The following is a 27,310-nucleotide window of genomic DNA, read 5'->3' as shown; positions in this document are numbered from 1 at the left end:
AAACACAATAGCTGATTTAAAACATTTATATTTAAATACAAACAACTCATTTTTTTTTTTTTTATACAGCACCATAATCAATATACCGTAACAAGGCACAAGTGTTACAATTACAAGAAACATAAGAACAAATTATAGGTCCACAATCTCCTAAACACATAAAAGCAACTCCTGCTCAGCGGTGTTTGTTCCTTTACGTAACCTGTTTGACAAACAAACAATGCCACCACAACACAAAATGTGCAAAAAAAAAAAAAAAAAAAAGCAGAAGTATATTCAATTTATTTTAAAAACAGGTTATATTACCCAGGCTTTGGAATGCTTAATTCACTCAGCAGAGTCTTTTCAATTGGTCTAGATCAGTGGTACTCAACTACATTAGAACCTTCTTGGAGTAAAGACCTGGACTGGATTGGCTCTCGAGGGCCAGAGTTGCGTACCACTGGTCTAGATACTGCTGCTGTTCAATAATAAGGCTCTTTATGCAACAAGGTTAAGAAGTCAAATGGTCAGACTGTGCGAGTGATGTACACAGTTAGGGATTTGTGTCTTTAAAATATGTAAACGCTGTTGGATTAACTGAATAGACCCCATGATGGACATCTGCAGATTTTTCCTAACCAAACAAGTAAATGGCCTAGGCTGCAGAAAAGCAGGTAACTGCACATGTACACTTTTTATTCTAATCATGCATTTATCCTGCAGGTATGAATTTAAGCACCAATGAATGAAAGTATTTGTAGACCGCTTACAAAAGTAAGTCTGACGCTTAAAAATATTTATATTTATATATAAATTACATAAAAATATAAATATTTATATATATATTAATTACATAAATATGCTTTTTTTTGGAGGAGGAGGGGTGATATTCAAAATAATATTAAATCCTATTTATAATATGATCTCTTTTAATTCAATAAAAAAAACTTATTACAGGTGTTTAATATATTGGAATTACTTATGAATCCAAATCTCTTGATGTTTACCATACTCATTGAGACTGCTCAAGATATGTTCTAGTCCAGCACCCAAATACATTGCCTGTTTGTATGCCTTGTGAATAGTCTCAATGTTACCCTTCTAATTGGGCCAGCCCTCGTTGCAATGAAGCAGAACTACAGATGTCTTCTAAAAGAAAGAACATATTCTTCAAAGAAGAACATATTCTTAGAACATGTAACAGCATTATTGTGTTGTCACCTATTAAAATAATCCCTGAGAATATGGATTGCATTACTGTAAACCACATAACCAAACTGTTGTGTTGTACAGGTGTAGTAGACAGTAAAAGTTAAGAGATTATTAAATGGATTTAGTGAAAATAGCTGTAAATGAATGGCACACTTATAAAATAGGGTTTACAGTATATGTGGTCAATGTGCATGCTACTTAAAAGCAATTGCACTTTATATTGTATGCTATAAATTTAAAGTACTGGTTGGAGTTGTAATGACAACTGTGCCAGCCTTCATCTGAAAGGACAAGGCAAAATATACACCTACATGAATTTGTGCTAAATTGTCAAGACAGTAGGAATTTATGGATATAGATTTCAAGCAGCATGTGTATATACTGATCACATAATTTATAGAATCTGAGATCACAGATTTAAACAAATATATAAATCCTGGAATTAACTTTCTCTGAAATGTAACAAAAATAACCATGTTCTTATTCAAAAAAAATCTCTCTCTCTCTCTCTCTGTCTCTGTATGTGTATATATATATATATATATATTAAAGTGAATATTACATTAGAATACCATTAGATACTGTATCATACAAAGAAACTGACTGTATATTACCGTCTTCCTTTTTTCAAAGGTATTTTGGTGGGGGACAGGTTTAAAATAAGTACAAATTTTAAAAATGAATGAAAAGTCTATTTTCATCCCAGCACTAAAATATAATCATTACACTTTCGGATAAACATATGTAGCCGATTTTGAAGAGTATGTAGCATATTGTTTCAGTGGTGTGTTTAAGATGTTTAAACTTGTTAGTCTGTTGTCTGTACATAATGCATCAGCAATGCTACCGACTCTCAAACCAGTTTGAAATGATTAGAGATAAACTGAGCAAACCAACACACACACCGAATACCAGGAGAGCCAGAGCCTGTGGAGACAGTAAAAGTAAAAAAAAAACAATTAGCCATACATAAGAGAGGGAATCGGCAAATCAGAAACACATGTCCTTAGCTGCTTTAAACTGCTCAAGTCGATCCATTCCTTGTTAAAGCAGACTTTAAAATGACAGCGGACACTCTTCAAAATGAGTACTGTTACCGACTGATGCCCATAATCTCGTGCTGCGGAAAGTGAACTGCTACTTCTCCATCTAACTGCAAACAGGATGTTAAATGCCTCTGTGTATCAGCACCAGATTAGCAAACTGCAGCACTTATGCTGTCTATATTCACTCCTGTTCTGCTGTGGAGAAAAAAAGGAATAGAACACAGGTTTGAAGTGAGGTCTGTGTGGCCCTTATCTGTGCAATTAACCAACTCTAAGAGGGTACAGAGGAGAGCTGAGCACTTCTGAAGTACTGCATTGTGATCATGGTTCGATGGGAAACAGATAAACCAGTAAATACCTGTAATCTTCCAATTCAGAGTGTTCAATACTGTAAAACAGGATTGTTTTTCGGCAACTTAATTTCGCTCATGGCCTTCAAGGTCCATTTTTGCTGCAATAAATGTTTGTGCTTCTTTTTATTTTAATGTTCGGCACATGTATGAATAATATATTTCACGGCATATTAATTTTGCAGATTTTTAATAAACGCGAAATTAGCAAACATTTCTTGCTCACGAAATGTTCTTGTTTTACAGTACTCTACTTAACGATAGCTTCTGTAATGATCTGAAACTGCTAATTTTGAGGTAGAATAGCCCAGGGTACACAAACAGCAAGCAAGTTGAGGTAGTAGCACCTAGAAAGACACGTATGGAAAGTAGAGCATTCAAAAATATGTAAGTAGGATGGTTTCCATGTTCAAACAAATAACAATAGTACAAACAAAAACATTCTGTGTATGAATAATAACAAAATCCTTCACTACAGTACATCATAGAATAAAAGCAGGACAGTGTGCATATCGTGAATAAGGTAGGAAAATATTTACAAGAAATCCTAGATGTTCATTTGATTTGTTTAATAAATTATATTCACCAACTATTCCAAATACATTCCTAATGTCTGGCACGTATATGGCAAGCAAAACAATGATCGTGACAAGGCCAATGGTGACCACAATGTGGATGAGCCAGGAAAATGGACGGCCAGGAAAACACAGCATGATGAAAGCCTTCCTTGCCTGCAGGGTAGTCACGGAACAGAACAAAACGCTTAAATAGACCTACATTTTAACACAAGCTTTCGCCACTGTGCTTATTTAACTTCTCACCAGTATATAACCTTGTGTGTTTTGTTTTGTTCTTTGCAGGACCACAACAAGCATTGTGACACTGAAATCCTCAGAAAGACGGCTTAGGTTAAGAGCTTGGATCTGGCTTTACTTGAAAGGCAAGAAAAAAGGTGATAAATTACAGAACAAATTAATATCCAAGAACCGCAGAGATTTTACTTACAAACAATGCATTGTCAGCAACCATTAAATCAGAGCTCCAATTTGAAGATAAGGAATGTTTCACATTTTCTAAAGTGTATCAATATGGCTCTCGAGCAGGGGTGGGCAAAGCAGGGTATTCCACTCCAGATTTTGGTTTCAACCTCGTTCTGAATTGTTTAATAAAACCTCCAACCAGACACTAAAGAATGTACCTGTTTTACTTTGTAATCATCATAGAAAGTCATTGCTTTGCTACTGCACGATCCAAGGTAACCAGATACTCAGTATCAGAGAGGGACAGAGAAAGAGTGCTTTATTAACTCTTTTTGCTCATTTCTATTTTAAAATTCACCCAATGTCCCACAGGTTTGTTTTTATCCTGGGCTCCACTGCAAAGTCAGTTTTCTTAAAGTGTTAAAAACCTCAATATCTGTGAAGGCCCCAGTGCTAAGCAAAAACTGTACACCCATATGTATGATTATTGTAATTAAAGCCTTGTTTTGGGAGGGTGTGTAATACTAAGGCTAGGAAGAAGGTTCACCTAGAAAATATGCAGCTAAGCCTGTTTTGCATGCAAATGTTTCCATCTGCACGAAGATGCCACTTCCAATAGCATCCACTTTCTTTGAAATGTTTTAACCATGAACCACCACTAATCAACCATTCCTTTTTCAAAGCAGCGTGACCCCTTTGACTTTCTAGGGATTCCAGGAATACAATTAAAATCAGCGACGTCATATTTTCTTTTGCGGTTTTTCAGAAACAAGCCCTCTACAAATCTGTCACACAACAAGGAGGGAAAATTAAAGTCTGCAAAACGCTGTGCGCTGTACATACTTTCCATCATGTTAAGACAACCGCAATACTAGAATAGAAATAATTTTGGCAGCACTTACTGGGAAATGTATGAGAGGAACAGAATGCTGATTCTGACAGTCATAATAACAACATCATGTGGCAGGTACTGGCCGTAACCTTGGAGAAGTTCAGAATCGACCTCATCTGATGTAACAAACAAACAGCAATAACATTTCAGATTTAACATGAAGAAATTCTGCAAGTCACTGTGGTGATTATTCTTATGTTGTTTTGTATTTTCTACCTTTACAAAACCTTAATAAGGACTCTTTAATTGCTCATATTTCTAAGTTTTGAGACCTTCTTAATATTAATACTTTCTTATTGTTGGGGTTGTAAATGCACAAGTACTTTTTTTTTCTTTTTTTCCATACTGTACACGGGCTGAACAGCTATAGCGATGTTGCTAACGAGGAACAGATTTGGAAATCATGTGTAAAGACCAGGGCAATAGCTACAGCCTTATTCATCACTGCTCAGAACACAGAGCCGATGCTAAAGTCCATGTAACTTAAAGCCTGTTCCCATCACTTTCTACATCAACTATCTCAACAGGATGAGCTCACAACATAACTAAATGTGCAGAAAACTTAAGGAAAAACAGGCTAACTTAATGTTCATAATCCACTCTTACCAAAAAAGGTGAGGTATCCAAAGATAGCTGACACCAGGTACATTAGAAAGCTGAAGGCGATTCCTGTGTTCGCTACTTTTTGCATTCTGCTCTTTGAAGGCCTACAACACAAATGGTAAGATCACTCAATGGCGCATACTTTACAGCGTTTATTAATGGATTCTTATATTTCAAAGGGAGAAATTGTTACAAAAACTAAGAACAAACAGCATGAATTGAGGGATCTTGGGATTATAATACTTAGTTGTTTGGTTCTTGTCTTCTAAAATAATCAAGTGCCTTCCATACTGTACAAACAAAAAAACACAATTGAATATATATTTAGACATAAAAAAATATTTAATGCATCTTTACTGAGCGACATGAAAAATTCTGAAAAAAATCGGTAGAAAATACACACAGCATTTGCCACCCCACTGCAGTTTTGAGTAGTACAGAGCTAGTGCGTTGAAATACACATTTTAATGGTGTTAACTGTTATTCCAGGATTATTTTAAGCACAGCCATGCATATTGTTTACAGTGTTTTTGTGTGAAATGCAAATACTTGGTCTTACTTACTGAAAGAAAGCCCCATGAATATGAAAGCATGACTGTAACACAATGCTTGGGCAAAAAATGCAGGGAGGCCTGGCCCCTTGGGCATGACGCAACTGATACATAGAACATTTACTGCAGTGCAAAACAAGACAGGCACATGCATTATTGAGGCAAGGATAGAGTGCAGGGGCATCTCTCACATCACAGCCCCTGTGCTTGTACAGATCGCTTTACACCTACAGCAGAGGTCACAGTGTTGTCTGACCGGGATTAATGACAGAAATCTATTAAACTAGCTAATCGTTGCATCTGTTATGTTATATGCCATTCAGCTGCATTAAAGACTTACCTTCGAAGCTCACAGTAGATGGGCAGAACTGAGGTGTGGCACAAAAAAGAAAAAGCCATGGTAGGTATGGCATATGCACTCTGAAACAGTGGACAAGAAAAATGAACAAATAAACTTCTACACAGTAGCTCTTCCAGATTCCTAATAGGATACTGTTGCATGGAAAAGTTGGGCGTGTTTTGAGAACTGGATGCAATCTGATGGTGGTTTTGTAGTGTTTAAACAGTAGTAGGGTGTAAATATTACAATGTGACGTACTGCTACAGCACCTACTGTAGATCAGAATTGAAATAGTTGCAAACATTGTTGTCCCTTACCTTACTGGAAATGGCAAAGAGTTTTGGAACACAGTCGCTGGAATTTGAAAACTGAAAAAAAAGAAAAACATAGTTTTTAAAATCTCAATCTTTACAGACAGGATCGAGCAATCTTGAAGCAATCACAAAATACATTTCTTGAGGGCTAAGTGGGCAGCATACTCCCCTCTGACACAGAAAGTCATAGGTCAATTCCTGTCTGAGGATTACATGGACATACTCCCTCTACAGATATCTTATAATGGTGAGTGGTGGCACTGTGCCGTTAAGAGTGTCTTTGAAGCAGAACACTTAATCCAAACTCTGCTTTCCAGACATTAATGACCCTCAGAGCAGGGCTTCTAACCCCAGTGCCCTGGCTACAACCCCCACCCCTAGCAGCCCTGGTCCTCTTTGGACTCATGTATACATTCTCAAAGAGACGTCCTGTCTAAATACATGCACATTCTGTACGTAGGTAAAGAAAGCCCTTTAATTGAGCCAGAAAGGGAAATCTTTGATATAGATGGCAAGCGACTGAGGTCTAACTAAGAATCCTTCCCTCTCTGTGCACGCTCACTTTAATAGCTCCTGACTGGGTTTGCTGGCACGGTTTCCTCGAGACAATTCAGGGCTTGGACATCTTTGGCTTTCCATGCTCACGAAGCAACTACAGTCTGAAAAAAGCAGCCATTTCTTTGAAGTCCAGGGAACAGGCAAGAGGCAGGACACATTTTACACTAGACAATAGTTGTTTTGTTTACCTGCGAGTAGCTTACTGTAACATTTTGTGGAAGAGGGCAAGGAACAGACCATTTCTTAATAATGATCTGCAAATTAAGAAAACAACTGGTTTAAAAAAAAAAAAAAAGAACACAAACTTCAATATATTAACATCTTTCTATAAATTAGCATCAATGGCTAGTTACTTTAGTGTTTGCAAAGCAGACCCAAATCAATACAAGGAATTGTTTACATATTTAGCTCATAACAGAAAAATGTTGTAATAAGGGATAGTTTACTTACTACAATAACAAAGTACACCATAAACAGGAAAGATATGCCACTTGTGTAACCAAGAAAACCTGTAGATAAAAATAAAATACAAATCAAACAATAGCTATGCTTATAACAAAAATAGAGGCAGCGCGTTCTGATTGTAGCGCTACTATTCCTAAAAAAAATCCACTTGACCCTGTCCTTTTTATATTATATTAGGACATGGGTTTACAACAAACTTCTCGGTGTCACGCCAGTGGGTGTCATTTTACGATAATTAAGGAGGGCCTACACTAATATTTTGGATATCACTCAACAAAGAACTGTACTACTAAGTATTTTAAAAACTAAAATACTTTTCAACAGCAAGATCTGATGTTATGATCTCAAGGACCTTAAACTAATGCTTTATTGATTGAGCTACAGACAGAGATTGGCTTGCCGCTGAGATTTCAATGGGTTATCTGTGACAGTCTGGAGGTGTGTAGATTTTATATTGTATTTTATAATTTAAATATTTAAATGAAAGAATTACAGTATAAACAGATTAACCTGTTTTTAGATTATTCAGAGAAATCTGTTGTGAATTTCCTAAGAATGTACTTTTGAGAATCGTGGGGAAGCTCTGATGTGCTCTTTCCCTGGTTGGCGGTTTTTTGTTTGTTTTTGTTTTTGATACTGAATTTTATTGGCCATTGCATTATTCATTCTGAAGTTGAGCGACAAACATTTATTAACACAAGACTTGCAATGGGATTACAGGAAAGAGGAAGGAAGTGTACTATTTCTGTCTCAATTTGTTCCTTGAATTTGAAAGCACTTCGTCCCATGGAACAATATTCATCGTATCAAATTGAAACTGGCCACCCCCCCAGGCGTTCCTGACTTGGAACACATTTTCAAAATCTAGAAAAGTATGACGACAGTACGATGACATCAATTCTAGAAAAAGAACGTTCCACTCTTGGTGCCGAAAGTTGTAAACATAGCCAATGTACACCTCACTAACTAATGTTAGTTAAGGTTTTCATTCAAGCAAACATCCAGTACATTCTAGTGAGCCTCTGAAAAAGGATATGCTACTAACCACTGGTGCTATTTCACAGTCTTGCTTGATAGGCACTTGTACAAAAGAGAACAGAAACAAACTAACTCGCATTAGTCATGCAAGTTCACATGATTTGATTGCCGGTAAGAACTGCTTCTTGAAGGAAACAAAAGCACTTGAAAAATCTGCAACCCATTTATAAAGACAAACAGACAGCAGTTAATTGCTCGTTGTCTAGCTCAAGTTTACTGCCAACAGAAACACAATTGTAAAAACAGTATTAAGATGCAGAGATTAAAATTAATCAACACCTGCATTGACATGCTAAATATTAGGCAAGTTTAGACTCCAATATAGCTTATAAGTTAATTATTTTAGACTGATGGGTAGAGAATTCTAAGAGAAGTACAGCCCCACAGGCAGAATACAGATCCACAAAAATCTTCAGTTTGATTAATCTACATTGATTAATCATAAACTATAATTACATTGACAAGTAGGAACATAGCTAATTGTTAAACAGAGACATATACATACACCTTTTTTATATTCTAATGCTATACAAGATGAAGATTCTTATTTTACCATGGTGGGCTTTCATAGGTCACAGAAGAGTCTAAATTAATGGGATTTTTAGATAGCATTTTGTGTCATTGAATGCTGTAATTGCAGAAAGGATCAAATAATGTGAATCAGGAAAGAGATCTGTGTATATCTGTGCTTTATAAACATATCTTCTCTACTTAGGAAGAGTAGGCGTCAAAATAACCCCTACAGCAGACTTCTAATGTCAGGCTCTGCACTAAACCCACAGCCCTCATTCCAAATGCAAATATTATTTTTAATGACTTTGGCTTATCTATTTTAGGAAGAAGTGCAAGAGGAAGAACAATGCAGACAGCTGTGATAATGAGAATAATCGTTCCATCAAGATACCAAGGGTCTCTGCAATAAGAAAGTAATGTACAACAAGGAATAGTTACCCTCTTTTCTTTAAATCTGTATATATATAAAATATTTTATGTGTTTAAAAGGTACATTTGGTCAGTTAGCTGGTACAATATACTCGAGGAACTGAGAACTGTAAGATAGTACCTAACAGTGCTTATCAGTTTTTGGAAACAATATCTTAAACCTCATCTTTAAGCTGTAGCATTTTTTTTTTTTCACCCCAGTTGCCTTTTATTCATTCCTTCTGCAAAGTGGTAAAACACTGTCTGGCACATCTGCATAGCAAACAGCTTTCTTCTGAGTAGCTGTAACCTAATCCTTAAATAATATATTGTTCTAAACTGAACCACGTCTGCTCTTTAATATCACCCCTGTACAGTACATGCTGTGGCTGGTACCGTATAATAGGTATAAAAATCTTTAGCTGTGTGACAAATGCTATGGAATTCAGATGTTCATGCTCCAAGCTCTTAAGTGAAAGCAGACTGTTTCAAAATGTGTCTTCATTTCTTTCCTAAATGCAGTGAGACAGCCTATCATGTGTTATAAATTACGAGCTTACTCACAAACCATAACAATTATGTAATTCACATGTGCACAGCTTAATTTTGCCAACCATACAGCCTCCTGTCAAATGTCTAGAATGCCAGATAATATTTTCCTTATTGAGGAACGGCCTGACAATGTATATCTGGAGGGAAGACTGACGTTATGACAAACACAGAAGACACGCTTCGTTTCGCTCCGCTGGCACTGCTGGTGGTAAAATTAAATCTCGCTTGTTGTTTATGTGTATCTGTGCATCACCCACTCAGATGCTAAACCTGCTGTAACAACATCATGAAACAAAGTGACGCCAACTTGGCAGCTTAGCAGCTTCTGTGTTACCCTATTAACTAAAATCCAGAGTGCTTCCGATGGCATGGTCTAGCTTAAGAAAGACTGGGCAAACTGCAAACACATACAAATCAGCTACCAACATATTTATATTCTTCCTATAGTTATATTGTTTTGTTTTTTTATACTCTAGAGCAGCAACTTCTTGCTGCCCAAAGTCAGTGAGTGTTGAGTATAATATCTATGAAATAAATTCTACTTATTTTATTATTATTTATAGTCTATTTATAAGACACTCGGCTTCTCAAGTCAATCAGTAAGCATTACCACTGCAATGAGAAACAGATCTGGGTATAGTAACCAAAAGCCAAAAACAGCAAGGCTTTCAGCACACTTTTCCACCATCTGTGTCCCAACTGACTTTTTTTTTTTTTTTTTTTTTTAAATCCCTGATCCCATGTAGAAGATAAATAGCTACCCTTGTTTCTACAGGTAGTGGTCACATATCCAAAGGCAAGCCATGTGTCTAACTCCAGTTAATATCATTCAAGATGAGCTAGAAGCTAAAGTTAAAGGCTTCAGGATATCTGACTATAAGCATGGGCCCATCTCACAAAGGTGCTATTGCAATGTGAAAACGTCTACCGTACCACACAACCGACATAAGGTAAACAGCTTTATCCCCAGCCTGCCCTGAAGAAATGGGACATAACTTTTAAACTTTCTGACACACGGGTCAACATATTAGCATCTGGTGTGCTTAGACTCCATGGCAGTAAAATACACTAGCACTACAAAGAAGTTAAAGTTCTGTTCTGTTTTTTATGTGAAACAAAAAAAGCTATTTCAGTCACCGACACATTAATTGATCTTCGCAGCCCACATTTTAATGCTAAGGTTAGTCTGCCGTGTTTCTGCCCAAAGAAAATGGTTGTACAATGCATTTCTACTCAAGGTTAAAAAGTGATGATGCGACTATGCTTGGATTCAAACCTCGAGGGGCTACTGGCTTAGTCCTATGCTGTCAGCAGTAGGTTACAGTGCCTTGGGGGTGTTGACCTCCCTGCCCCTACCTTCATCAGCAACCCCCAAAAATGTTCCCAAGTGCTGCAGGATTGTGTCCTGCAGATGGCATTGGGGTACGTACTTATTAGTGTTTATAAGTTTAAAATGATGTACATGACCAGTAAGGTGGTGAATAGAAAAATACAAAATAATAATAAAAATAATGTATTTAAAATATCTTGAAAATGTACAGTCCCCCAGGAGTTTAATGCCCAGCAGTAGAGCCACACACGGCTGAAATCAAGTACTAGATCAGAACACTGAACAGTGTTTTTGAACATTACATTTTATTTCAGTCACTTTTTAAAAAAACATACATTCCTATAGGAAATTATATTTCGTGTACAAATGTAATACATGAACATATGTTACAAATTTATTTAAAAAAAAAATACTTAACGTAACACCGCTGAAAACAAAGATAATTATTTTAGCTTTCTCAGAACTCAGTTAGTTATGGATGGGGCATTGTTTTTTTTTTACATGTTCCACAGTTGCTTCGTTACCAAATAAATTAAACCGTAAATTCTTCAATGGTTATTACTGGGCTGTAGTGTGAAGACAGTGTTACAACAAGATCAATTTTTGTAAGGTGATATCTACATTGGGCATCTGCTACACAATTTCAGTCAGGCATTATAGGGGTTAAACGGCCAGTGGACAGACAATTGAATTAATTACATACGCGCTTTGGTCACCACTAAGGAACCCGGCAATAGCTGTAGGCAGTTCAGACTTGATGATAAACAGGTACGAAGACATGGCTGTGGATAATAAGTAGACCAAAATTAAATCATTTTTCTATTTCTTCAGTTTAACGTAATTTCAAACTATTGTTGACCTTTACTCCATAATACTCGGTCAGCAAATTTAAAAACGACTGTATGCTTGATTTATTGAATTGCAGACATTTGTTGATCACTTCAAACCCATTAGTAATGCTTCCAATTTGAGCTGCAAAACGCAGTCCTAATCCAGGTATTTCTTGCTATGGCAACCAGAATATTTTTTCCCCCCAACTCTGTAATCTGATCTCCTCTAGCTTTTCATTAAAATCCTGTGAATTATGCACAAGAAAGAAAGAAAGAAAGAACAAACAAAAGAAAAAGAAAGAGAAAGAGAGAAAGAAAGAAAAAGAAAGAAAGGCTAGGTATAAGGCATTCGCAATACATGAGTAAGCCTTCGAACGTAATAAATGAGGCATGTTGCCAATGCCGACAAGAAAAACACATTAATGTAAACTGACTTCTACCTACAGCATGGCTAAATTAAAACCAGTTGCTAGGTCAGTAAATGAGGAAATATTCACTTCTTTGTACTTAAAGTCCCAGGGTTTCCGAAGTGGAATTGCACAGCTGTGTCGTGCCCTGGCTCATTGCAGTTACAGCCTGCAGGCTTCATTTACTGGTCACTGAAATCCCTCAGGCTGTAATTGTTTTCATGACAAAATTCTTCTAATTCAATCCTAAACTTGGTCTTAAAGTAAAATGATATTATAGTATTTCATATTTCTAGTACTCTATTCTGTTTATATTCTGAAAATTAGAAAAGTAAAACAGAAACCTAAAACAATGTGCCCTTTTATTTTTAAAAAAAAACATATTTTTCTGTCATCACATTAATCAAACTGTAACTATGCTGACCTCTACCTTGTGTTAGTAAGACAAGGCATTCCGTTTGGAGCGCATGCCAAAGTTTTTGCTAGACAGAATAGCTATATTTGTTATTAGTATTATTTAGTGCTTCTCTACTCCATATACTACTCAAACCATAGGCTATATGCTTTTTTTCTAAGCTTCCCAAATCAATGGTTCAGGATGCAACAGTGGCAATAACAATGCGTCTACCAGCATGCAATTCCTTGCGTAAAATTGGGGTTTTAAAAAAGAAATATATTATATGGGGATGGGTGTGCTCGTAATCTAATCTGTGATTTTACCCAAGGCAGAAACTATTAACTGCAGCCCACAGTAATTATACTACAGCAATTTTATTACATTCTTATAATTGACTATGATACACACAATACTTCCTGTTATAAAACTGTTACGGTTACAGGAATTGCACAAACAACAAAATAATTTGTATATCAAGTTATTAAAAAAAAATATATATATATATATATATATATATATATATATATATATATATATATATATATATGAAAAGTATCTAATTTTATATATTAATGTTTGCCTAATAAAAAGATCAATAAATATATGGATCTTAAACTATTTTAAGTTAATTATTCTTAAATAAATGGGCAAGTCAATATTAATACTCAAATTTAATTTGAAAGCTGGTTATATTAAAATTAGTCTGAGGAAATTAAATGCGGTTTATATTTCACCACATTTAAAATCTCCAGTTTGTATTATTTGGCTGTAAATACAGGTTGATGCACCGAAGACATTTCCATGCATTTCTTTACTAACTATAATGCAAACACAAACACAGCAACTCCTACTTACTGTTTTATGGCATGTCAATAATTGCATGAAAGGAGAAATAAAGAAATACATAAAAGTTACAAATACACACATATATGCTAAATCTTAAGGTGATAAATGTGGTCTATGTCTGAGCCCCGTAATGCATTCTCTCTCTATCTATCTGTCTATATATCTTCATGTTAACCTAATAATGTGTATCTCATTGAAGAACGGAAATTTGCTTCTCAACACCCTTAGGGTCTATACAAGCTCTTATAGGATTAATTGTCCATCCCTAGACAAGCAAATGCACCATGGGAGGAAGTGCTGTGTTTGTTCTTCAAGCCAAGTGTTTCCACTCTTTCAAAAAAAAAAAAGACGTTTGCAGGGCATCACACAAGCCTACTGTCAACATGGCTGATTTACTCTATAGGCAACACTGTAATTAAAGTTGATGGGCTTATCAATTTTCATCGGAGCAAATAAGTATTTACACAACACTTCTTAATTAAATCCCAGCTGAAAAGACACATTTTAAGGAATAAAAGGGTTGTTATCTCTGCAAAACTTTTATCACCGTAGGGGACCCCATCTTCTCCTTTTCATGTGTTTCAGTGCAGAGAACTAAGTGATCAAAACCCTGATAAAGGACAAAGAACTTCTCCGGGCAGCTTGTCTTTCATCCAGCTCTCAAAAAACAGCAGAACTGAGCGAAGCGGCGGGTGCACAGCAAATGTATTTATTGAAACGTTCAACCTCTGTGACCTTTTTCGGGATGCCTTTCTGATATCCGGTTACAGAGGCTTACTGGGATGATGATGTACGTGACAGCATTGCCTGTGAACAGTACTAGCAGCATCAGCCACATTCTGTTCAGTAATACAAATGTGAGAAACACAATGCATTTTTAAACAGTGGGGTTTAGCAGTAGTCTTTTGTATGATTAAAATGTTTTCTTCCAACAGATAGATGGTGATTTGATCTCTGTTAAGGAGCAACGTAACCAGCAGTTTTACTTTATCGGCAGTTACGTGAACGTTATGTTGCTTTGTATGCAAAGAAGCTACCCTCTCATAGGGGCTGCTTTGTAGAGCTTTAAGAGTTTGTGATTTTAAGAGTTAATTGTGAGGTTGTGAACAGTTGCAAATTTGGCAAAATGAAAAGAGGCCGACTGACAAGAGGAAGGAGTTTAACAAAAAAACAAACCAACTGGGGGAAAAAAAGGCTGAAAAATTGCTAGAGGTTGTATTGAGCCATTGCAACTCAGGTCATTCTGAAATATATCAGAAAAAGTAATTAGACTAAAACATGTGTTGTTACAAATGCAGCAGTAACATTTTCAGTGGGCAGTGCATAAAACACATTAAGTTTCATTTAAAGGTGCTGCAGAAAGTAACTTAACACAATAGTTATCACCTTAGATGAATGTATCCTTAAGTGTCATACTTCAAATTACTATGCAAGGTGTTTTATGCAGGCAGTTTGAGTTCATGTTCAATGCATAGGACGCTACAGTTTATAATCAAAAATGGCATTTAAAAAAAAAAAAAGATATTCTCACAAACAGACATCAAAATCAACACAACATTCAATTTAAATGCTCAACAGAATATCTAGAACAATCTATTATTTTATTAAGAAATGTACAAAGTAACTCACCTCCAATATTCTGAATCAGTATAGTACTTGCAACCAAAACGTACAAAATTTTTTTTTACCGCTATCAGTTTTCATGCAATTGTAGGAACGGACCTTGATTCAATAAATACAATTATTACAAACAGACTATTTTCCTTTCTGGATTTTAAGCAAAAAAAATGTTGTAGCTCAGAGATGCAAAATACCACCTTGTCCTCCTAATATATGCATCAATGGGTAGCCCAATGGTTTTTATTTCATTTTTGACATTCAACATTTCATATTCCTGACATATGAAGGATGGTGCTGTACTGAGTAAAGCAATAAAGTTCATTAGTGTTCTGCGAACAGCAGTCACCTGCTATGAGAGAAGCAGCTGCAGCTTTACCCTCACCAGCTGCCTGTCAGTGTCCGCTCCTGCTTCTGCTGTGTTTTCTGGGTTAACTATCTGTGGCTACGTTTCTCTCCATGGCCATAATTAAACTGGAAGGACAAATGCAAAATAGCTAATTAATTAACGGTGGATAACATTTACCTTGCCTGGTTTCTGGAAAGCACAGAGACCAAGATCTTCATAAGATGTAATGGCTGCAGAAAAAAAAATAATAATAATTATACGTAATTAAAGTAAGATTGCTGTTTTAACTGTGCTACTAGTTTATACACAAGGTTTATCCAAACAAACAACTGTCCATCTAGGACTTAAGTACCTGTAAACCAGAGATTAGTACCCATCCCTTAGGCCTGTGCATCAAATTGAAAAGAAAATGTCACAATCTAAAGCCAAGTAATCACCATAAGAGGTCAGAACAAGCTCAATTGGCAGACTTGAAAGATGTTTCACTATTTGATTAACATGCACACCTAGTCTGATGTATGGAGATTGGGGTTCCCTTCAGGACAGATTAAGGTGACATTGGCAGATCACTGTGGGGTGGGGGGCTGGCAATGAGCCTGTCTTCCTGTCTATATACTACCTGTCCCATGCAGAGACCGATGAGATTGGCATCCGTTCATTCCCCACAAGCACCCAATCCAAAACCAATATGCAGTTTGTATTTTAACCAAAAACGTCCAACATCAACATTATAAAAACAAAAAAGAAAGCAGTCTACGCATATTTATTTTAAACAATCTACACAGATTGCTTTTAGTAAAACTACAGCTTTTCTATCCAGGCACACTGACTTATTTTTCGAATAATTACATCCAAAAACACTGTCTGTTAAAAAAACATATGAAATACTAGGTTTTGAAAAGCAAACGCAGACCACGTGCAAACGGTTCAAGTCTTATTTAAGAAACAATGAGGGTCTCTGAAGAATGTAGTCAAAACCATGATTAGTAATTGAAAGAAGCATTATTTATTCTATTTTAGAGCAACACATTTTATTTTTTTCTGCCAACTAAATGTTTTTCTTTTCATTTTCATATTATTAGTAATGATTAAGCACCTTAAACTGAGAAGTTATTTTGTCAAACACAGAACATATGACTAATGCTAAACTAATTAATGCATTATATATATATATATATATATACACACACACACATAAGGCTGCAAAAATATATCATATTTTGTGCCAAACATTAAGAAATCATGTTTAAAAAAAGGATTGGAAGGACTCCATTCTACTGCAGTAATAATATTATAATATAAAAAAAATAATACTATATTTAGAATTATATTTAGAGACAAGTACAGCTGTTTTGTATTTTTTTTTTTTATTCAAATAAACCTCTTGTCAAAGCCAATGTTCAGAATAAAGCTAAGTGCCTTCTACAGTATAACTAACAGGGCTAACAGAAACTCACAACAACAGTGAACTTTCATTTAGCATCATGAATAAAGTACAAAAAAAAAATTTCTAATAATATAATAGAAAACAACCTTCAAGTTAAAAAGTCAACTTAAAAAGTCTGACATTGTATTTTTATTACAACGTGTTATACAGGATTTTTTTTTTTTTAAACACAACCCACATGCCTGTTTTAAATATCCAATATTTAATCGTTATTATTTTATTATTTTATATTATCTTTTTTTTTTTTTTTCTTAAAGCTCTTTGTGGAAGTGATTCTAAAAATATGTTTATTTTTCATTCAAAATGAATACTTTGTTTAAGTGCTGTAATATACAGTTACAAGGCATTAGCTCAGGTTCCAGCCTTTCCGATAACCTGTCACACTTGATGCTTTGCTGTTTCTATTTTGAGTAAGAAAACAAGAACGATGGAGCTTTATACCCTAGATACACAGATCTGATATCCTCTGCAGTTTACCCAAACCTCTCTCATTTAATTTTCAAGATCCTAATCCTTGTCCTATACAGGGTCATTTAATCATACAAGTACTTGGTGTTATTTTATAAAAAAAAAAATATAAAAAAAAAACAACCTAAGAACAGTTTGAGAACAAAAGGAGTTTGTTCATTCGATCAGGAATCTAATTGTTGTTTTAAATGCTACTACTTCACCTGGAAGGCTATTCCATGCACTTGTAACTCTGTGTAAAGGTTTTTCAGATTTTTTTTCCCCTTTTTCCTATTTTATTTATTTTGTGCTCTTGTAATCTTTATAGTATATGCAATTCATTTGTAGCACTTACCGGTTTGGTCACACATTTTCAGAAGTAGATGTATGGAATATGATGCAAGGCTGGCAACTATTATAAGCAAGATACTGCAAAAAAAGATAACATTCAAATTATCCGTTGTTTTTCAAGTCCAAAGTCAGACGACTTAATGGGGTTTAATTAAAGGAAAAATTTAGCCTGTATAACTTTTCTTTCTGCCCTGTAATAGGGAACACAATACAAAAAACATAAAGCAATTTGCAGACCCGGTTTGGAAAAGACTGTGGATATGCTCTGACTTTGGTCTTTTTTTGTTTTAAATCTAGCTCTGATGTCATATGACCCTTCAACTTTATTTTCTTTCTATTCAAATTCTGCAAGACTAAGAATGAACATTTAATATGTTGTTATTTAAAGTCAAATCAACTTCCATGAATGAGGTGACTAACAGAAAGTCCACTCAACCTTTTTTTTTTTTTTTTAATCATTTAATCAGATTTATGAGATTAAGTAAGTGACATGCCTGGAGCAGTTATTATGAAAACCATACCGGCACATTACTGTTATACAGCATAGGGTGCGGACCATGGAACCTTAGCCAGATGATGTCATTGTCACAAGAAAATTAATTGAGTCCATACTGAAAGCTTTTCATGAACAACAGGCACAATTCTCCTGATATTCTTTTGGCATATCATGTATCCTTTATTGTTAAAAGCAACAGTGTGATTCCATTACAATCTTTGGAATTCTTGAGTGTGTTTTTTATTTATTTTTGGTGGACCATAATATGGCACAGACAGGCTTTCATTTCAATACTTTTATAAATTTGACATAACATGTTAACTGGCCTGCCGCAACAGTCACAATGATCTGCTAAATGACACATGAGTTGGTTGGTTTATGTCTGGAAATGTTATCGACTGCAGCATTTATTTATTTTTTTTCAATCTGAACAGGAACTGCCAATTGTGCATAACAGCACAGGGGGTTTGTGAAGTATTACAGCCCGCAAGGAATGGGGTCTGGATCAGCAGACCCATTTCACTTGAGACCCCAGAGCTACTTTGTACCATGACTGAAATACAGTAGCTGGAGTTGTCACAGACGTATGGACACTAAGCATAAATGAAAGTGAAATAATTAAATGCTGATTGCTAAATTGCTGCATCTAATTTCCAGTGGGATTTTTTTTATATAATCCATACAACGTTTCACAAAGAATGGGATTTTAAAAAAATGCTACATTTGTACTTTACTGTTTGTAGTGACTACAGGAGTCTCAGTTTAATCATGAAACAAATACTTGATGAGTTACTTTTAGACAGCAAAAGAAAAAGCTAATTTAAATTAATTTTGCCCACATTTGGGTGAAATATATCAATATTTACAGAGCTGAAGCTTACCAGCATTTACAGTTAGTGCTGCAGCCTACCACAGAGGGAAAGAGACACTTCTTCACACACAGTGTGGAATGGGTTACCTAGTCATGTTGTTGAGATCAATCAATTACTAGGAACTGGACGAGTGAAGATAGGCTGAATGGCCTCCTCTTGTTCGTAAATTTTCTTAAGTTTAATTTGGGAAGATTCTGAGCGGAGGAAAATAAGCCTAAATACTATACATGGAAATCTTCTTAAATGATTACACTGGATCTGCTGTCAGTCAATGTAAACTTGGTTAAGGCTAAACTAGTCAGATTTAACAATTATAGCAGCCAGAAGCACCATGCCCAACAAGCGATTACTGGCCTTAGAAGGACTTCAGGCAGCTTCACTCGAATATACAGGATAAAAAAGTCGACAAAAGAAATGTGTACTGTATTTGAAAAACAAACTGAACAAAGCCTTCAGTCAAAACTTTAATTTCCTCTGTCATTACAAAACCATTTCACAGTTTAAACAACTCTGTGTCAAATGCATTAAAAAAAATCTCTCTTTCTCCCTCTCTCACCAAAATCCTATGATCCCAGTGCTGGCCATGGCATACGCTAACCCCAGGATTCCACTTCCCATGATGGCATTCATCAAATTAAACACAGAGGAGCCAAAGGAGGCCCCTGGGGATCTCTGGGTCGGGTTTCTCTGCAAAAAAGTAGGAAATGGTATTATACAGATATTTAAAAACCAGGACTACAAAATAAAAAGCATCAACTAGCTAGAAAAGCTGGGGTTATTTGTTTGGCTGTATTCAACACTAAAGGGCTATTTAGACCTGATTAAAATAGATACAATAAACAAACAATATATATATATATATATATATATATATATATATATATATATATATATATATATATAGAATGAGGAGTATGTGAAAATGGCCTCATTTATCCTAGGTGATCCTATACCAAGAACAAAACTAAAATACCTGAGCTTGATCCCGAGTTGTACTTGCATGAAGTTTGCAAAAATCAATTGAAGCCTTTTACAAGTTTATTGTAGGTAACGCATCTTTTCTCATTTTCTTAATTAAAAAGTGGCAAGCAATCTCCAACGCCTCTCTGTTTAAACCCCCCAGGACACAATTTTAACAAGAGGACAATATCAATTTACATACGGTTTATGCAGTGAAGCTTTTCTTAATACCCTTCTAAATATCAACATCGTATATCAGTAGGTACCATCTTCCCTGGGCATGGAAGGACGATTATTTTTTGTTTTGTTTTCATGGAAAACATCCTGGATATAAAGACCATCTGTCTAAAGAGGACACATTCACGCTGTACACAGGTTTAACTGTACATTTATGTTTGATTTAAAAAAGTGATCCGATACTTATTTCATAATGAACCCTACTAATCGGTTCAAAGAAAAGTCAAACCTCATAAGGGAAAAAGGATGTACGTTATTAAGCTTAATCTAAAAATACAGCACTGGAATGTAACACCAGAAAGTGACACAACAGTTTGATTAGTTAAGAAGGTAAAGGTCAGAAGTTGTACCTTCATAACAGCACTCATATTGCATATTTAAACATCGATTTAAAAAAAAAAATAACAGACAGCAATATGATACCTTATAAGAAGTGTGTGATTTGTGGTTACTTGTAATATCCTTTCCTCTGTTTGGTTTATGACAACATGTTGTTACATTTCAAACACTATTTAAGGAGTTCTCACTGTATCTTTTGGAGTTCTGTGCTCCAAATATGTTCAGGAGGAATTTAACACTTGTTTTTCGTATCATGTTTTAATGCGCATCCTTTTATTGTATTCCAAACCAAAATCCTCTCAAAGAATCAATTTCAGAATAAAGGGCTAAAGTGTTAATAAACCTGAGTATCACTGCATCTTCCAGGAAATAAGATTACCTGGAACAGAGGAGTAATGTTCTTGCTAAAAGCTATATAATTTCCTTCTGCAAAGATGTTACAGCTCTTCTGCTGCTGGCATAACTCCAATTTGCTTAACTGTTCAGCAACCATAAAAATAGGATTTGTAACTGCATTCGCATGCACCATGTTATTTTCTATGCAAAATCGATAATTACCTTAGCACATCCTGCAGCCCTTTTAAAAAATGTATTTGTCCTCATGAATACCTTTGGAATTATTATTTTCTTTAGCTAGGTACTATTTATTTCAACAGATAATTCTTAAAAATGGGTTTTATACTCTTCCATGAGAATCTTTTATGATTTTTTCATTTTATGTACATGAAAAACACACAAAAATTGCGCCGATAAGTGTACTGTACTGCTCAAGTTCAGGAAAATAATGTCACACAACTGTACAATTCATTACACTAAAATGCATTTGGTGAAGTTTAACTTCAGAAACTGTCTGAGTCACGTTCATGACATTAATTTAATTTCCTGCAGGAAGGACATGTCAGAGGTGTCAGCAGAGTGAGAACATACTTCTTGGCAGGCTTTGCCACTGCCTTTGTATGGGCCACATGAAAACTAGACCATGGGTGCACATTAAAACTAATGCAGCCATGAACATGTTTAGTGACAGACAGAATCATAGTACATACTGTAGCAGTGTACCCATTTTAAAGACTACATCTCAAAGAGAGTAATCTCTATCATTGATACTGCAAGATCAAAATAATATTCCTGCTAATTTTAATGTAGAAATATGAAGTCTGGATCTTAAATGGTTCCTAGAGATTTGGCCTGAGATTCAATATAAAATTTGTGGCAATATGGTTATTTTTTATGAGACCATAATGAAACTCGGTCAAAAGAATATGACTGTATACACAGCCTCTAATATAGCTAGTAGTAATAACAATGTAGCAGTGAAAGGATTTTTATTGATGTTTTATTTATTTTTTTGGACCATTACACAATTTCACTGGGAATCCAAGATTACAGCTGTGTAACAAATACCAGCATGAAGACATAATCTCAAATGCACTTTGTGTTTGCAAACCCTTCTATCACCAAGGGGGTAAGGGTCATAGGCAGAGATGGTGAAGGGGATAGGCAAGCGCCCAGCGTCCAAAAGAAACAAACAAACAAAACAATGCGACTTATTTACTGAGCTTTTGTTTAAGTGCAAAGTTCACAGCTTGATTTTATAAATGTCATATCAAAGATCGGTTTCTTTCCTTTTCCTGTAAGAGTTTCTTTTAGAAAGGATGAAAACTGCACTGGACCCAGTTTTGAAGCACCCTCCCACTTTACCAAAGAGTCACAAATAAAAGTCATATGACAAAGGAGACCAACCCCACAGTTCAGGTTAAATTACAATTTAATGCATGCTTAAATGCTTTAGAAAATGCTTGGTTTCACAGACCCCAACTACCACTTAATTTGTCGTCCTTACCGTTAGTCTGAGATTAGAGCTAATCGGGCTAAGGTTAATTAAATTGTCATACAAAATGAAAACATAAAACTCCTGGGCAAAACAAGAGTCAAACTCAAAAGGTGTGATTGATTGTCGTATTACTAATACTAATATAGTATTATTAATATAGTAACATAGTACTAATATAGTAATAAGGAATTGGGACTACTACTACATAGGTCACAAGATCAGAGGAGTTGATGCTAAAGGCGTTAACTAATTCAACTGTCAATTAATAATTACAAACTTACATTCGCGAGCAGAAGCGCCGATTCGGTAACATCATGTCCCTGATGAATATTAATTCTGTCTGGCTGCGCACTGTTACCCTCATAGTCATTCACTGTCCCGTAGTTTACAAATACAAACTACACAATTACACAGAAAACACACATTACAAATACCAGCTTCCTACAACGTTAAGTCTAAGTAATATGGGAAGCCTAATACGGCTGAACTACTATCTACAGTACTTCCACATATCTCAACTCAACTCAACCGGCACTTTTTTTTCCGCTCAGCTCAGCTGCTTGCGCTGCGTGTAGTGTCCAAAGTTTACGTACATAGGCTTTGCCAGTCGCATTTAGATGATGTTTCCAAACCCCGCCTACTTTTGTTGGAGATAGACTTCTTTCTTCCAATAATGACTGTTGTTGTCAGTGACGTTTACCGTGAGTCCGGCCATTGGTAAAGTCGTAGCATGCTGCTCGCATGAGTTTTGGAGAGGAAAGGTAATGTTGAGGTGAGTTATAGAACCAAGATGTATGGGTTGTTTTTTTTTTTCAGCATATTTACATCTGTTTGTTTTTTTCCCTTTGTTCAAATGCATGCTGATAAAAACGATCCCAGACCTAACTTACTGGTCCAGTGCAATGTGCATACATGCTAACTAAACTAGTAAACTTACGTATAATTTCAACATCCGTTAGCTGTGTTACCTGTTAAGTACGGTATGTATTGTTATTTTTCTTATAAGGACAATATACATAGAGGGGTTAATGATCGAATATCAGTAATATTTACAACCATGCAAATCATGTGTTACACGTGTTTTTTTTTTTGAGTGTTGTGTTATTGATAGTAGATCATTAACCCCTCTATTTATTTTTGTCGTTATAAGAAAAATAATAGTGCTTGGTATGGGTGGGATTGCTTTATCTGGCCTCACAACCAATCCACTTCATTTTTCGCATGCTGGAGGTATTGATTAATGTTTCACATAACAACATACGGTGCAGTATCGAAATCAGATCCCCATAAACGTTTGTTTATGTACACAGTATGCACGTGAAAGTGTAATTTATTGAGTCTGTTTGTGGATCTGTTCATCATGTTAATGTGACCAGCCTTTCATTTTCTTTGGACAATGGCCCTTTGCTGGCTTACACTGAATTAATGTGTGTGGGGCCCCAACAAAGCCAAGAGGCATCGGGGGATGTGCCCCCAATTAAATGTATGACATGTACATGGACTTTTTAAGTGCTTGCCAGTTTATTACCAATTCATTGTCTATCTACTCTATTATTTAATAGTTTAACCACATGTGCATTAGAACAAAGATAATATGTTTACATTTCACACTTCATGAAACCTGCTTGCTATAATGGGGACCAAGAAGGCATGCTGGTAACTTTAATGAGACCATAGAGATTAAATTACCTCTAAGTATTTTTTTTGTTTGTTTGTTTTTTTGCCCTACGTTTTTAGGGAACAACTTTATTTTTTTCCATAGGAATATCTGCCGGATCTTTAATTTTGCGAAACCAGAGATCAGATTGAAAACAGCATCATTAACAAAGCTAGACCACAGACAGTACATAAAGCCTGCATCCCTTCTTGCACTGTGCAAAAGAAGCTCTGTCACACTGTTGGCAATGCCTGAACAGAAGTCAGGGAGAGACATGGATCTGTCCACACCTCCTGCAGGTGTGCGTGGCATGACCCAGCTCGACCGGGATGCTTTCAGGAAAACCATCTCTGTCCCAGCTATCAAAGTGAAGAAGGAAGTCATAAACAAACTAATGAAATCTCTTCAGAATGTAGCACTGCAGCGGCCAGGCATAAAGCGTGTGGTGGAGGACCCTGACGATGAAAACCACAGGCTTGTGCTCCTGGATCCCTTTACCATTTCAACAGCTAGCTGCTTTGGTGAGTCAGAAAATGCTGCAATGAAACAGCTTGAGGTCAACACCGGGATTCACACATATGACTTGGAGCTGGCTTATGAAAACTTCAAGAGCGAGGAGGTCTTGCGTGCTGTTTTACCCGAGGGCCAGGATGTAACGTATGGATTCAGCAGAGTAGGACACATCGCTCACATGAACCTTCGAGAGCACCAGCTGCCATTCAAGAGTCTGATTGGTAAGATAATATACTATTTTGTAATCAACTACTGTGTGCTAATTACTTTACAAGTTTCAGGTCAGACATCGTACAATTTCAACAGTATGGATGTTTTTCTGGTATTTCAGTCAAGATCTTCATTTATTGTAACAGTATAACAGTACGCTTATTTTTCTGTTCTACAGGACAGGTTATAATTGACAAGAATTCTAGCATTACATCTGTAGTCAATAAAACCAATATAATTGACACCACTTACCGGAACTTTCAGATGGAAGTTCTTGCTGGAGAAGACAACATGGCTACAAAGGTAATCCTTCCAACAAAAAAGGGTTGAGATGCATGCCCTTCCTTTACCTGTCTGATTCTACACCTCTCTCAACGAGATCCTCACTGGAAGTTCTAAAAAGTGTAGCAGGGCTGTGATCAAAATACCCTTTTTAAAAAGTACAATTGTAATTAAGTGTGGAAACCCATGATCCTAAGGTCCATAGAGAATTGTTATGCTAAATTATTATTATTATTATTATTATTTATTTCTTAGCAGACGCCCTTATCCAGGGCGACTTACAACCCTCTACTTTGACAACTAAGATGTCATTGATGACAACTTGACATAATAAGTTGCCTTTGTCAAACTGAAAAGTTAATTTAAATCTTAAACACCTTTAAATGTAATATATAATGATTGCAGTATTAAGTTATTACATTATTATATAGTTGAGTGCTTTGGTTTGTTATCCTGGCACTACAATGTAAGTTTATCATTATTCTTTTTTATGCTTCTATACTATGAAAGTCGAAAAGATTACATATGTCAAAAAGCATAGGCTGGTTTCATAAAGCAATTGAAACATGAATAAATCTGTTAATCTTAAACGAATTGATTGGTGAAAAGAAGCTAAATGTATAACTTGATGATCTTTTATACTTCCTTAGGTCAGAGAGAATAATGTTACCTATGAGTTTGATTTCTCTAAAGTCTACTGGAATTCTCGGCTGAGCACAGAGCATGAGCGGATAGTTAGCCTCCTGGAGCCGGGGGACACAGTGTTTGATGTCTTTGCCGGGGTCGGACCTTTCGCCATTCCAGCGGCCAGGAAAAGCTGTTTAGTGTTCGCCAACGACCTCAACCCTGAGTCTTACAAATGGCTGCAGCACAACTGCAAACTGAACAAAGTAGACAAAAAGATACATGTATTTAACCTGGATGGTAGGGACTTTATTCTAGGAGCAGTGAAAGAACAATTAACTGAACGTCTGCATAAAGCATCGACACAGAAAAAAAACACTGTTCACATAGTCATGAACCTGCCAGCTTTAGCCATCGAATTCCTTGATGCTTTTAGAAATCTTCTTGAAAACCAGCCATCTGGTGATTCCAGTCTGCCGTTTGTGCACTGCTATGGTTTTTCTAAGCATGATAACCCTGCCCAGGACATTCAGGAACGGGCTGAAGGCTTTTTGGGAAAGTCTCTGGAGGGTCACTGCACAGTTCATCTGGTGCGGAATGTGGCTCCAAACAAGGAAATGATGTGCATAAGCTTCCAGGTCCCAGCAGAGGTGCTCTACAGGAATCATTCAGAAGAGCAAGGTCAGTGTTTGATTGGAATGAGCTCTGAAGGACCCTCTTCTCAGCAGGGATGAGTTTCCTTTGGAAGATTAAGCTAATGAAATTAAAGCAATAAGTTACTGAGGGAAATAATAACCATGTATATATTTTAACTTGGTAGAAAGGGGTTAGGCCTATGTGTTGTAGTGTTTTAATGATGCACAATAGTTTCCATTTGAAATATTGTTTTAAGTAGGTCCTTGCATAAACTTGTGACCGATTTTATAGAGGATATGAGCTAACAGTAAAATGTAAAAGCATAATTGGACTAATTATCTAATAATTTTCAAATGTCTATTGTTGGCTATAGTACAGTATATTCATTATGCTCCTAGTTTTGACTTTATTGATGGGTCAGTTTTAGCTTTATAAAATGCAAAAGAGGAACATTGTGCAGTGATTGTATAAAATGTGCTGATAGGGGGAGAGGTTTCAGATCTTTGTGTTCTCAATGAATTCAAACTTTCTTGCAGATAATCCAAAGGAACCAGCCCCTAAACGTCAGAAGTGTGATGGTCCTGATTCACCCTAGAATCATGATAAAACAGAATGGGGTACAACGTCGAGAATCTTATCCAAAATAATCTACAACAGTGAAATAGCTTTTTAAACAGAATACCATTCCAATATTTGTTTTAATTATGGATCCATCTCAGTTGATTTTATTTTGGCTTCCCAAAAGACTTCATATACAGTATATAATGATGGACTTAAAGATATGCTCATTCATAGCAGTTAATAAAACAAACTAAATGTTTTTAA

The 27,310-nt window shown here is 35.9% G+C and overlaps 1 protein-coding gene and 1 pseudogene across 3 annotated transcripts; one reads left to right on the top strand and one right to left on the bottom strand.

Annotated features, from left to right (window-relative positions):
• LOC117422545 (probable sodium-coupled neutral amino acid transporter 6) lies at window positions 1-23,278 on the bottom strand (annotated as a pseudogene).
• On the top strand, window positions 9,177-27,310 carry LOC131697624 (tRNA (guanine(37)-N1)-methyltransferase-like). Of its 3 annotated transcripts, none has more exons than XM_058987980.1 (5): window positions 9,177-9,257; window positions 24,326-24,954; window positions 25,122-25,246; window positions 25,876-26,530; window positions 27,022-27,310. In XM_058987980.1, exons 2-5 carry the CDS (start codon window positions 24,468-24,470, stop codon window positions 27,078-27,080), a joined length of 1,326 nt encoding a protein of 441 aa, XP_058843963.1. In that variant the 5' UTR covers window positions 9,177-9,257; window positions 24,326-24,467; the 3' UTR covers window positions 27,081-27,310. The 3 variants fall into 3 exon arrangements, with proteins under 3 accessions (XP_058843963.1, XP_058843961.1, XP_058843962.1); XM_058987978.1 differs by lacking the exon at window positions 9,177-9,257 and adding an exon at window positions 23,201-23,335; XM_058987979.1 differs by lacking the exon at window positions 9,177-9,257 and adding an exon at window positions 23,203-23,335 and having other exon boundaries at window positions 24,301-24,954.

The sequence above is a fragment of the Acipenser ruthenus genome, chromosome 15 (genome assembly GCF_902713425.1).
Source record: "Acipenser ruthenus chromosome 15, fAciRut3.2 maternal haplotype, whole genome shotgun sequence".
In the NCBI taxonomy this organism is placed as follows: Eukaryota; Metazoa; Chordata; class Actinopteri; order Acipenseriformes; family Acipenseridae; genus Acipenser; species Acipenser ruthenus.
This window is presented reverse-complemented; position numbering and strand designations above follow the sequence as displayed.

What these genes read in the sequence shown, in the direction of transcription:
- LOC131697624 (XM_058987978.1), top strand. An exon ending in GCCATTCAAGAGTCTGATTG is followed by an intron (nt 24,955 to 25,121) that starts GTAAGATAATAT and finishes TCTGTTCTACAG; the next exon opens with GACAGGTTATAATTGACAAG. An exon ending in AAGACAACATGGCTACAAAG is followed by an intron (nt 25,247 to 25,875) that starts GTAATCCTTCCA and finishes ATACTTCCTTAG; the next exon opens with GTCAGAGAGAATAATGTTAC.